Source organism: Apostichopus japonicus, chromosome 11 (assembly GCF_037975245.1).
Source record: "Apostichopus japonicus isolate 1M-3 chromosome 11, ASM3797524v1, whole genome shotgun sequence".
In the NCBI taxonomy this organism is placed as follows: Eukaryota; Metazoa; Echinodermata; class Holothuroidea; order Aspidochirotida; family Stichopodidae; genus Apostichopus; species Apostichopus japonicus.
In genome coordinates, this window is record NC_092571.1 from 11,293,448 (window position 1) to 11,305,872 (window position 12,425).

Genomic DNA, 12,425 nt, shown 5'->3' on the forward strand with positions numbered 1-12,425 from the left:
TATTTTGTCACCACCACTTTCTTTTATATTTTTACTATATCTCAGAAAAATCAATAGTTATTACCAACGAGGATGAACGGGCAATCATGATAAAATGGCTACCTATTTTAAACAAGGACAACATTTCTTAAATCTAGAAATTTACTAAGGATATGCTACTCTTTATTTATGAATAATAATTAAAAGAAACGGGTGTCTAATTTCTATATTATGCCAGACTCAAATCGTGAATTTAGATAGAAATGGCCAAAATATGTAAAGGTATCTACTTACTGATCCTTTTATGTAACAATGTTATCTGTTAATGCCATTTTGTCTACGATATGCTTATCTTTTAGTATAAATAAAAGCAATTCTTTTTATCTGATTTCCTCCAAATATAGTTGAAGAAATCAACAAAGCAGGTAAGAATGAAAAGGAAGTAGTTAAAACATCATAAAAAACAGTTTTTGTTAAAAGAAGGAAAAAACTAGAATTCAGATATAGATGAAACATAACATCAGAAAATGGTCTATTTACTGATAGAATTTTTAATAAGGTATAAGTTACAAACCCTATCACTTGATGTAAAAAAAATGTTCATGTAATTGCCATTTTTATCCACGACATATTACTGGTTATTTATTAATACTAATAAAAGAAATAAATAATAAATAATTATATTAAAAATCTAATAAAGTTAGAGGAAAAGCAGATGCAGGTACGAGAAACGAATATCTGCGGGTCATTTGTTAAGTACAGCATTTATGTCGCTGTTTAAAAACAAAAAAGACCCGACAAAAAAGACCAAAAAGGACCCGACACCTTGAATTAGACAAGAATGACCTAACAAATAATAAAGTGTTTACTTACTGATATTTTTGAATACTATTTCTAATGAGAAAGATCAAAATTTGTATCTAATATTATAATAACATCTGGAATTAATCAATTGAGCCCCTTGCAGAAGAATTGTTAAACGATCACGATGGTCGAGACGCGTCGCTGCCGATCGAAGTCCCCGAGCAGAACGTTTGGACAATCCTGAACCGAAACTGGTCGGTTAAGCATAAACAAAACCACCGTTATTAAGACCATAATATGATTTAAATTATCTCAAATGTCGATGATCCTGCTTCTTTAACTTCGTAGCGAAGCTTCTAGAATTTGGTTACGTACAATGCAAGGAAAATGTGACATTCTATACAGTGCAAGTTCAACCCTACAGTACTATAGTTGTGGTAACATGGGGTATAGACCTAACTAATATACGTTGTATAACAGGCTAGCCCGTGTAATGATATATTTTAACTGTTACGTAAAGTCATAACACAACGCCATTTTTACCACAAAAGAAAAAAATCTAGTAGTGATTGTTCTAAAACCAACTGGTTTTTAGTTTTGTGTAAAATATTAGGTAACCAATAACAAAAATTGTCATTTGCTGCATCAAGGAGGCCTAGGCTATGGTCATTGCAGGTAATTTGACAATAGTATAGGCCTACAAGCACTCGTTGTGTATGTGTAGTGTTTTGAACGAGTCGTGTCCAAATTCTCCGATTTCTGTCATCTTTTGGAAAAGCGTGCAGATGAAATCGTCTTTAATTAGTGGTGGAGCAACCTGCACCCACACATCGGTTCGGCATATATAACAGTTACGATATAAATTTACGTCAAAACAAAACTCCAAACCTCAAATCTCAATTACTACAGAGCACTGCAACAGTGTATACTGTTGTGTGTTCTCAGAACTTAAAGAATGTAAACATAGCGTCCCGGAAGTGAGCTGAGTTCCTCGACTGACGTCACGCCGCATTACCGTATATACAACAATTTTTAGAAAGTTTTTATTAAACTATATTACACTGTATTTTTGATCGTTTATTCCTCAAGGATGCAAGCTTCGTTTGACACAAATTGGATATCATTGGAAAGCTACGAGTGTACAGAATACGATGATAAAATCTGTCCATTTCATAACTTCTTTAAAAGTAGTCTACTTACTGGTATATTATTCAAAACGTGGGTGAGTGACAAATGCTTTATATTTTCCCGCAGAAATAGTAAATGATTACTATCAATATGTTATTGCACACGCTACTATTTATCTCCGGGAAAATAAAAACTTATTTCTTTTTCTTATTTACTTCAAATATAGTTGGAGGAATCACGGCAGGTAAGAATGAAGCAAATAAATTCTCTTTTTTTGTCGTATACAGTTAGAGGAGAACCAGAAACAGGTTCGAATGAAAAGATGGCACTATTTATAATCAATGAGGAAGAAAAATTCCTATTTCTAGTATTAACATTAAATCTTGAATTAAGATAGAAAAGATCGAAGAAATCTTAAAGGTAATCTACTTACTGGTATATTATTCATAACGTGGATGAGTGACAAATACTTTATATTTTCCCGCAGAAATAGTAAAAGGAGTACTATCAATATGTTATTGCATATGCTACTATTTATCTACAAGAAAATATTAGCCATATTTCTTTTTCCCTTTAATTCATATATAGTTAGAGAAATCAAAACGGCAGGTAAGAATGAATGGGAGGTTACCGTACTGAAAACACCATAAAAACAAACCAGTTTTCGTTTCAAACGAGGAAAAGAACCTTATACATCTAAAATTCAGATGTAGATGACACATTACATCATAAAGTGGCTTATTTTTTATTGTAATAATAATAATAATAATAATAATAAAATGATAATGATAATAATAAGAATAATAATAAGAAGAAGAATAATAATAATACCAATAAATACCATATATTTAAGTGCTGTTATTCATGAAATAAAACATGCTCAAGAGCACTGTACAAAAGAACCAGTACCTGGAATATAAATACCAAACTTAAGAAAACCTAAAAGTAATAACAACAGCAATAAAAGTAAAAAATGATATAAGACAGGGTTATAAACCACAATAAGGAACATACAAATATAAATATACATAAAAATCGGCACTTTAATGTGAATAAAACAACGAATAAGATTAATGCCCATACTCAAGCCTAAAAAGATAAGTTTTCAAATGCTTCTTAATAAAAGTGTCAATAGATGTGACATTTCTCAAGTGATGAGGAAGAGCATTCCAGAGTTTAGGACCTACTGCACTGAACGAACAATCACCATATGTGACTTTGTTAGTACGAGGAATGACTAGAGAAAGATTACTTTGGGACCGGCTCCAGCTGGCGTGTAGCGTTTCACCAAATCAGTCATATAACTCGGAGATTGAGTCATGAAGAATACGAGAAACGTGCAGAATGAGCTTTTAATTTATCCAGCCATGAATTGGCAACCAATGCAGGTCTCGGAGTACCGGAGTGATGTGTTCGTAACGACGGGTTCTGGTGATAATTCTGGCAGCCGTATTCTGGACACTCTGTAGTTTATTGATTGGGGAGCATAACGTTCCATTCAGGAGAGCATTACAGTAATCAAGACGAGATGTAACCAGCGAATGGACGAGAGACTTAGTTACCTCCTCCTTGGTTATGTACGAATTCTTCCGATGATGCGTAATTGGTTGTAACAAGAGCGACTACTTAAATTTATATGGTTTTCCAAAGACAAATACGAGTCGAACAACACACCGAGATCCCGTACTGATGTCGAGGGTAGAATAACATCATTGCTCATTGCTTTGAATGAAAAAATATCACGTCTGTCTTGTACTCGTTAAGCTAAGCATATGATCAGCCATCCATTTTCTGACATCTTCAAGACATGTCTCCGATATATGTAGAGGATTTAATTGTATCAGGAGAATCATGTGGCTTAAACGAAAGGTACATTTGGGTGTCGTCAGCATACATATGGTAATCAAGGCCATGCTGCCTTATAACATCGCCCAGTGGTTTAGTATACATGGTGTATAACTTTGGTCCTAGTACTGATCCCTGAGGAACACCATATTTAAGTAACAAAGGTGCAGATTTTATGTTATCGATGACGACGGACTGGCATCTATAAACATAAACATATTTACTGATACATGTTGAGTAAGGTATAAGTTACGAACCCTATAATTTTATGTAACAAGTGTAATGTAATTGACCTTGTTATCCGCGACATACTAATTATCAACGAGAAAATAAGAAATTACAATTTCTTTTCTTATTTTCTTCAAATATAGTCAGAGGAATTTATACGGCAGGTAAGAATGATAGGGAGGTAGTGCAAACATCATAAAAAGCAGCTTTTATTTCATATGAGAAAACGAAATCTTATATCTAGAATTCATATATAGATGGAATATTACATCATAAAATGGTTCATTGCACCCGATACTCATAGCTAGTACAGTAACTACTGTGCATGTTCCACAACCGTGCATCAGAAACTTCTGCTCTGTGTTCGTAACACGGTAACATGTGTTACAGGTGGCACAGTTATAACTGCAAAGCTGTTACACTTTCCCATGTAGGACAAAGAACTGTGCGACTGGACAAGGAGTCTATGAGTTTTTTCGTGATAAACTATTACTACATTTAGGCCTAATTTAGACGTGGAGCTACCCATAAGGCTAATCTAGGTTCCCCCTCCCCACCTTAGGGCCCATTTTGTGTATCTGTTTTGTATCTATTTGAGACTTGCACACACTCACCTGTCCGTGAAGAATGTTTCAATCAAATGGATTTACTAATACGATTAGAAAAAATAAAATCTGAATCTCGTATGCAGTATAAAACTAGGGAGTAGTCTTCGTTACCCAGCCGCCACGCATTTTCGCCTTTCGGACTCGTAGTTCAAAGTGTAACAGCTTTGCAGTAATCTACTTTGCCACCTTTAACACATGTTACCGTGTTACGCACACAGCGCAGTAGTTACTGATGCACGGTGACGGAACATGAACAGTAGTTGCTGTACTAGCTATGAGTATCGGGTGTTCATTTAATGATAGAGTCTTGAGTAAGGTATACGTTACCAAACCATATCATTTTCAAAGGTTAATGTAATTGTCCTTTCTATCCACGACATATACTATGCGTGTATTATTTATAGGTTATCACATATGCTCGTATTTATCTGTGAATTTACCAGCATTTTGCCAGTATTTTTCTGTTCTTTACAGTTAGAGGAAATTAAAAGATTGCAATATTTAGGACCAACGAGGAAGAATAAAACTTAAATCTAGTATGAATATTACATCTTGAATTAAGATGATAGAAATGACCGAAACAATCCCCGCAGAAATAGTAAATGAGTACTAGCAATATGTTATTGCACACGCTACTATATATCTACGTGAAAATATGACACAAATTTCTTTATTCTTATTCCCTTTAAATATAGTTCGAGGAATCAACACGGCAGGTAAGAATGAAGGGGAAGTTGTGAAGACATCATATAAAGCAATTTTTATTTCGAACGAGGAAAAGGACCTTATACATCTAGAATTCAGATATAATTGAAACACAACATCATAATGTGGTATTTTTACTGATAGAGTGTTGAGTATTGTATAAGTTACCAAACCCTATCATTTTATGTATCAAGTGTAATTTTAATTAACCTTTTTATTCAAGTCATAGTAAAATTTATTTATAAATAATAATTAAATCATCTAAAGCAGTTAGAGGGAAAGCAGATGCAGGCACGAGAAACGCATATCTGCGGATCATATGTTAAGTAGAGCATTTATTTTACTGTTTGAAAATACCCAACCCTTGAATGAGACAGGAATTTCCTGACAATGTAAAGGTGTCTGTTTACTGATAACGTTTGAATTATTGATGGTTGACCAATCTTTCACATTTATTCTAAATAACTGGTATGCGTGTATTATCTTTACGTTATTGCATATGCTCGTATTTATCAATGAATTTACTAGCAAATGTATTTTCAAATATTTCTCTCTTATACAGATAGAGGAAAACGAAAACCGGGTAAGAATGAACAAATGACAATATTTATTTCCAATGAGAAAGAATAGAACCAATATTTAGTATTATCATTACATCTTGAATTAAGATAGAAGTGACCGAAAAATCTAGAATTGTGTCTACTTACTGGTATATTATTCAGAAAATGAACGAGTGACAAATCCTCCATATTTTTAACCAGAAATAGTACATGTGAATTATTAATGTGTTATCGCATATGCTACTATTTATTTATCTACTAGAAGATGAAAAAAAAAATCTTTTTCTTCTTTACTTCATATAAAGTTTAGGAAATCAACAAAGCAGGTAAGAATGAACAGGAAGTATTGTTAACAACATAAAAAGCATTTTTTTTTATCAAACTAGGAAGATAACCCTTACATCTAGAATTCAGACATACACGAAAATGTCTTCAGAAAGTCGTCAATTTACTGATAGAGTTTTGAATAAGGTATAAGTTACCAAGCCATACCACTTCATGTATAAAGTGTAATGTAATTATCCTTTTTATCCACGACATTTTAATTTTTATTAATGAATAATCATAAATAAAATAATATGAATAATATATAATTAAATATACATCTAATGCAGTTAGCGGAAGAACAGATGCACGTAAGAGAAGTGAATATCTGCGGATCATATTTTAAGTACAGCATTTATATCGCAATGTTACGATATTTTGGGGTTCAGTTTCTGAGATTACAGAATAGAATATTATTTTGAAAGTTAAATGACACAATAAATTTGCATAAATACACGGATAGGCAGTTAAAAAGTTTCACCTATTATTCATCTGTTGTAGTGCTTGCCAGCAAGCGACGTAGCTCAACCATACAATTTTTTAGTCGATATGCTAACATTTTGACCGATGTTTCATGATTTGACAGTTGAATTAATTAAAGTAAAATTGTGATTTATCAGTATCCAGCAGTTGAAATGGATTCCCTTCTTTTGTTATGGTTTAATTACTGAAAGGGGAATAAGTTTTGAAAAAATGACTCTGGACGGCAAAATATTTAGAGATAAAGAGCGAAATGATTTCGGGTTTAGTTACGTATTGGGAATACCGTACCGAACCGAGGAGGGGATTATCTCTACGCAGCTTCTACCTTGTACGGACCTCCACCATGGTCCTGCTACCCCCCCCCCCCGGTAGCATTCCAGTCCCCAACCATATCAATTTAACTCAATCATAACTACTCTCATGCGTTTCTGATAGGGTAGTATACTCTTCAATATCTATTATTAATGGTTGCAGTAATATATAGTGGATTATCCACATATTGTGTATGCATGGAGCATTTTTCCATTACAAATTACGGTTTTATTATCTACAAGTGAAGAGTAAATTCACGTATGGATTTATATATATATATATATATATATATATATATATATATATATCACCGAGATTCAGACAGGTTATACAGTTTTTCATCAATACGTCAAGCAAAATAAAAATAAACAGAATACCAGCGCAAATCTATGTTTTCATTTTAGGAAGGAACACATCGTTTAGTTCAACTACATCAAGGACTTATCTCGCCGAAACACAAACCACGACCTCAACTGACGACTTCTTGGTACACGATCATTTCTTTTGTTATGAAGATCGTTATAGGTGGTCTTACTTTGTACAATTAACATTCACTTCTACATCAATCGTGTTGGAAATAAGTTTTAAAGCTCGATTCGTAGCAACGGTTTGTAATATTTTATTATATTTTGTTAAATTGAGACGAAAGTTTATCATGAGCGAAAGCAGATGGAATGTGTCGTCATTAAAATAGTCGTTATAATCAGAGTGTGTAAAATAACACGTAGAATTATAATATGTTAGTAACAATATTTTGCAATAAATACTATAACTGGTAATTCACACTATGTGAAATATTTGCAAAAATCAGGAACGGTAATTTAATGAAAAGTCATCCGTGAAAGAACCAAACGACTTAACTGATCAACCAGTTTAGTTGGGGAGAAGTCTTAATTAAAACAAATTGGTGGTGATGCAGTGGTTTGTGAATGCATCCATTTGTAGCCCAGTTGGCTGAATTTCGTACGGTCTCTTATTTTAATGCTTTCAAAGTCTTATGAATATCTTCATACATTTCAGCATTAAATGAGTTATGCATATGTCACGCTAATGTTCTATTCTTGCTCTTAGGATTCTAACTCGGGCAATAATAATGATGCCATTGGTTGGTTTGTGTTGTGGTGCAACAGGGAACACAGGTGAGACAGTAACTTAAACAGTACTAATCTTTTACTAAAAGTTGCGAATTTTTCTTGGGGTATGCATATAAGCTATGCATATAAGTACATGCATATAAGCGTATGCATATAAGCTAAGATATGCATATAAGCTCCAAAGTTTGTGTTTGCGGTGGCGGCACCAGAAATTCAAAGGGGTAGGAAAGGGGTGGCGTCAGTGTAGGGGTAGCAAACAGTTTGGGGAGGGCAACAAACGGACATGTATAAAACGTACATCAGGACGACACAAGGCATGTCACAAAGAGGAATTACACTTATATTTATCTTGAACGTATCTCAGTTGGTGCCTAGTTGGGGGGGGGGGGCGGCTCCGGAAGCTCACGCGTTTTCAAATATTCCTTTTTCGCAGTGAGTTTACACCGCAAAATGCATGTGAGAGAGAAAATCCTATATATGGAATTTATTTCTTGTGGAAGGCGTTGCAGTGCATTCAGGCTGTTCTCTTGTACCTATCTTAACTTAGCCCAGAAACACATTCTAGGGGTACAATTTCGATTGAATGTATTACATTGTATAGGGGCCCCGGAAGGTGAGCATTTGGTATCCTTATATCAAGCAATTTGGACGTAAGAAAGGAGAGTCAGTTTGGTTTTGCAACAGCCGGTTGTGGGAGGGGGGGAGGGGCGGGCACCTTGGCGCTGCCACTTTGTGTGTATGCAAGTTGGGAAGGGTAAGGGAATTAGGGATATGTAATGTTAGCGAGATGAATCAGTTACGAAGCATTTCAAGAGAAAGGTAAGGAAAATTGGATCTTCTTCATGAACCGTATTATTCATTGTTTTGCATTATAATTGAAATGTACGTTTCTACTTTGCAACCATCGACCTATATATATCTGAACATCACATAACACTCTGAGAGAACGAACCAATATAGAACGCAATTAATTGTTCGTGTATCATTTCCTAAGTCATAGTGATTTATACAGAATATCAATCTAACGTAATAAACTCATGCAGTAATATACTTGAGGGATCATTCTTTAGGATTGGAAGATATATAGCGACGGTTGAGATTTTCCTTCTATGACAACTAAGATAGTTACAGTAATTGCGTTATTTCTGCATCATGATTAGGAATTCTTCATAACTCCAAACGATCAAAAACATTTCAATAGTGAATAATTTCTGCATCTGGCCTAAGCAGCGTGCAATATGTGCAAATATATTAGTGGTAAGTTAATTCACTATTCGCCTACTAGTCATTTCTGTGCATGCTAGTTGAACTACTAGTTCTTTTAATACAAACAAAACATTATGTGTCAGATGATTGGCAAATATAGCCTAAGCATAGCCTTGTCGGAACAGATAGCATTATATCCGGATTATCGACAGATAAACCACGTTTATGATTGATAAACAAGGGAAACTTTATCCACCGATAAACATGATTTATTAACTTATTTAACATTTGCCTTCCCATACAAAATGTGCGAAATATTCTTCTCACATTTTGCAATAGACTGTCTCAAAACACAAAGCGTCTTGTTGGGAAGTCAAGGAATCATCAGATGCCGACTTGACGTTAACAGTACCCGTTTCTTCTGGTTCGATACGAATAATGAAGGAGGCGATACTCTATTGATCAAATTGGAGAATGGACGAGTCAGCGGAATAGGATATACGAGAGGGGAATTCAACATAGACAGTGATGGCTCGTTGATTATCAACTCAGTCACGGTTCAGCACGAAAGAGTACTTCACTTTGAAAGTCTGAGCCCCAACTTGATTAGAAGCAATGACATAACAGTTATTGTATATGGTAGGTAGTACTACTATCGTCTCCCAGTCGAATTTGTCACGTTTTACTTACTAATTATAATTTGAAACATGTTGAATAAAGTTTGTCACATCAATTATTGGCGGCAAGCAGTAATGTATATATGAGCTTCGTCAGAGTTACTTTAAATTAAATTAACGCTTTACGCAGTAAGTGAGTGAGTAATTTCTGTATATAGTATGGCCTTTGGCAGCGTGCAATTTGCAAGTGAGCGACTGGGTCATTGAGAAAGAAAGAAAAACGTTATGACAATATACCAGACAAGCTATGGAGAATTACACCCAGTGACATTTAAAATGCTGCGTCACAACTATTACTGCTATAAATCATAGATCAAACTGTATGCATCTGCACACAAGGCATACGTCCTGCTTGTATATTACAAAGCGAAATCGTCATCCGTTCCAGCTTTAAGACGTTTAATTGGACAAATTGGGTCCTGATTCCCCATTTTAATAATTCAGTTAGATATTCCTTGCAGTGAATAAGAAAACATTTCGTGGGCATTCACAATAACTCTACACAAGTAAAGTTTATGACTTCGTTTCGCAGTTGAACCAATCGAACCAATCCCGGTTATTACAGAGTGCCTGGGTAAATCTGATTGCATCATGAAAGGAAATCTAGATGGAGTCATCTCGTGTGTCCATCACAATACAAGACCAGCAGCAACAATATCGTGGTTCATGAGAGATGGGACTCACGACATACCACTGAACTCCGCCACAAATCAGACTCTTTCTGCAGATTTGATTACTTTTACGGTAACCTCAGAGATGGCCATAGGCGAAATACCCTTTCTTGTTAAAATGCAGTCCTTCGTGTTACTTGTGTGCAAGTCTCACAACCCATATTCTTTGGTACAAGAATCCGATAGCAAAGTATTGCTTGATCTCTCTCAAAATGACCATTTCGAAAAACAACCGGATCCAGTTTACGCTATTCAAAACCAAGACTTGGTAATAGAGTGCCCACTAACCATTGCTGTTGAAGATTTAATCGTGTTGTGGATGGCCAAATCGCTTGAAACAAGAAACAGTGTTTACCTCAAATATTCGGCTTATGGTGTTGTTCCGTCAGTGGAGACCGATGAGCAATTAAGTCTCGACAAAAGCAGTGACTTAGTCATCTCACAAGTTGGATTACATAACGACGGGCTGTATGCATGTGTCCAAAGCACGGGAAACACCACAAAATCATTTCTGCAGCGTGTTGAAGTAATAGGTGGGTAACGTATTTGTGTTGTGTACTGTTTCCGCTATTTATCATCTGCACCATTTTCCAAATTGTTCAAACATTTCAAAAATTAGAATCTATCAAGAAAAATATAAATTACATTTCTTTAATCTTCATACATTAGTGGGTGTCTAGCAGAGTTACAGAATAATCTTTAGTCTTTGTAGGACGAGAGAATGCTTTATCACGGACATCGATACCATACAAGGCAGATAATGTTTTAATCGAATGGTTGTTTCTCAGTATGCTGGCTAATTAGAGGATAACAGTTTGCTTATTATTTTTGAAGATATTTCATTTTCAATGTATGTTTTTAACCAAAGTATAAAATCCATTAACATCAAACCAGATACGAACATGTTCTATGTCTATTATGATTTGTTTGTTTAGAGTATATGGTGTGATTCGTTGAGATACAAACCTGTTTAATGGTGTAGCAACCTGTTTCCAAATAGATATGGCCAGATAGATATTGTTGGCTTTAAGTTGCTTATCCACCATGCATTGTCATTCTTTGGCTAGATGATATGCTGTAAATGAAGTTTTGGTGCAGACTTGTACTTGATTCGGCATTGTGATAACATGTAGCATGGTTCATCGTATATATTTCTTTTTGTTTGATTTACAGTTCAACCCACACCACCAAAAGTCTTGGTTGAAGGTTGCAACCTTTTTGAACCATGTAGTTTCCATATTTCCGAAACAAAAGGCATTACATGTAAAGTGAATGGAGTTCATCCTGAGGTGGAACTCAAGATAATAGTCATGTCAACTAATCTTGCTGTCATTAACACAAAGGTATCAACCTACGAAGACAAGGGGCTGTTTTACACTAGCATTCATGGAGACGTGATTTTGGTTGATGCTAGCTGTCAAGTTAACGGAACTATCAATTGTCAAGCTGTGGGACCGGCTGCCAACGTCTTCAAATCAGATGCTTATATCTCAATATCATCTCGTAAGTATATTGTTGTTCTATACACGTTATTTCGTTGTAACAATACTATTTACCAGAAATCCAAAATGTTGCCACCATTTATGTCAATTGTTTGAAGATATTTGGATATGAACCTTCAAGTCTAATATCGACTTTGTCTTGTCTTTTGGTACAACCTGGCCACATGATATTTCCAGAAACTACCCCTGTCTTACCATGGAGTTGTTATAACAACTCCCTGGTCTTACTATCAAAGGCATCCACTGTCTCATCTTGAAATCTATGTCACTGCACTGTGTCTATACACAGAGTGCACTGA

The 12,425-nt window shown here is 35.0% G+C and overlaps 1 protein-coding gene across 3 annotated transcripts in view; it reads left to right on the forward strand.

Moving 5' to 3' along the window:
• LOC139975768 (uncharacterized) overlaps nt 1-12,425 on the forward strand; it is a 28,423-nt gene that overhangs the window by 8,763 nt on the left and 7,235 nt on the right. Inside the window, exons 2-13 of one of the 3 annotated variants that reach the window (XM_071983934.1) lie at nt 384-404; nt 2,138-2,155; nt 2,500-2,520; nt 4,128-4,148; nt 5,288-5,308; nt 5,860-5,880; nt 6,163-6,183; nt 7,381-7,463; nt 8,048-8,115; nt 9,616-9,915; nt 10,486-11,157; nt 11,798-12,127. In XM_071983934.1, the coding sequence (XP_071840035.1) occupies nt 384-404; nt 2,138-2,155; nt 2,500-2,520; nt 4,128-4,148; nt 5,288-5,308; nt 5,860-5,880; nt 6,163-6,183; nt 7,381-7,463; nt 8,048-8,115; nt 9,616-9,915; nt 10,486-11,157; nt 11,798-12,127 (1,597 nt within the window). The remainder of the gene's footprint in view (nt 1-383; nt 405-2,137; nt 2,156-2,499; nt 2,521-4,127; nt 4,149-5,287; nt 5,309-5,859; nt 5,881-6,162; nt 6,184-7,380; nt 7,464-8,047; nt 8,116-9,615; nt 9,916-10,485; nt 11,158-11,797; nt 12,128-12,425) is intronic. The other 2 variants (XM_071983936.1, XM_071983935.1) reach the window with 2 other exon arrangements.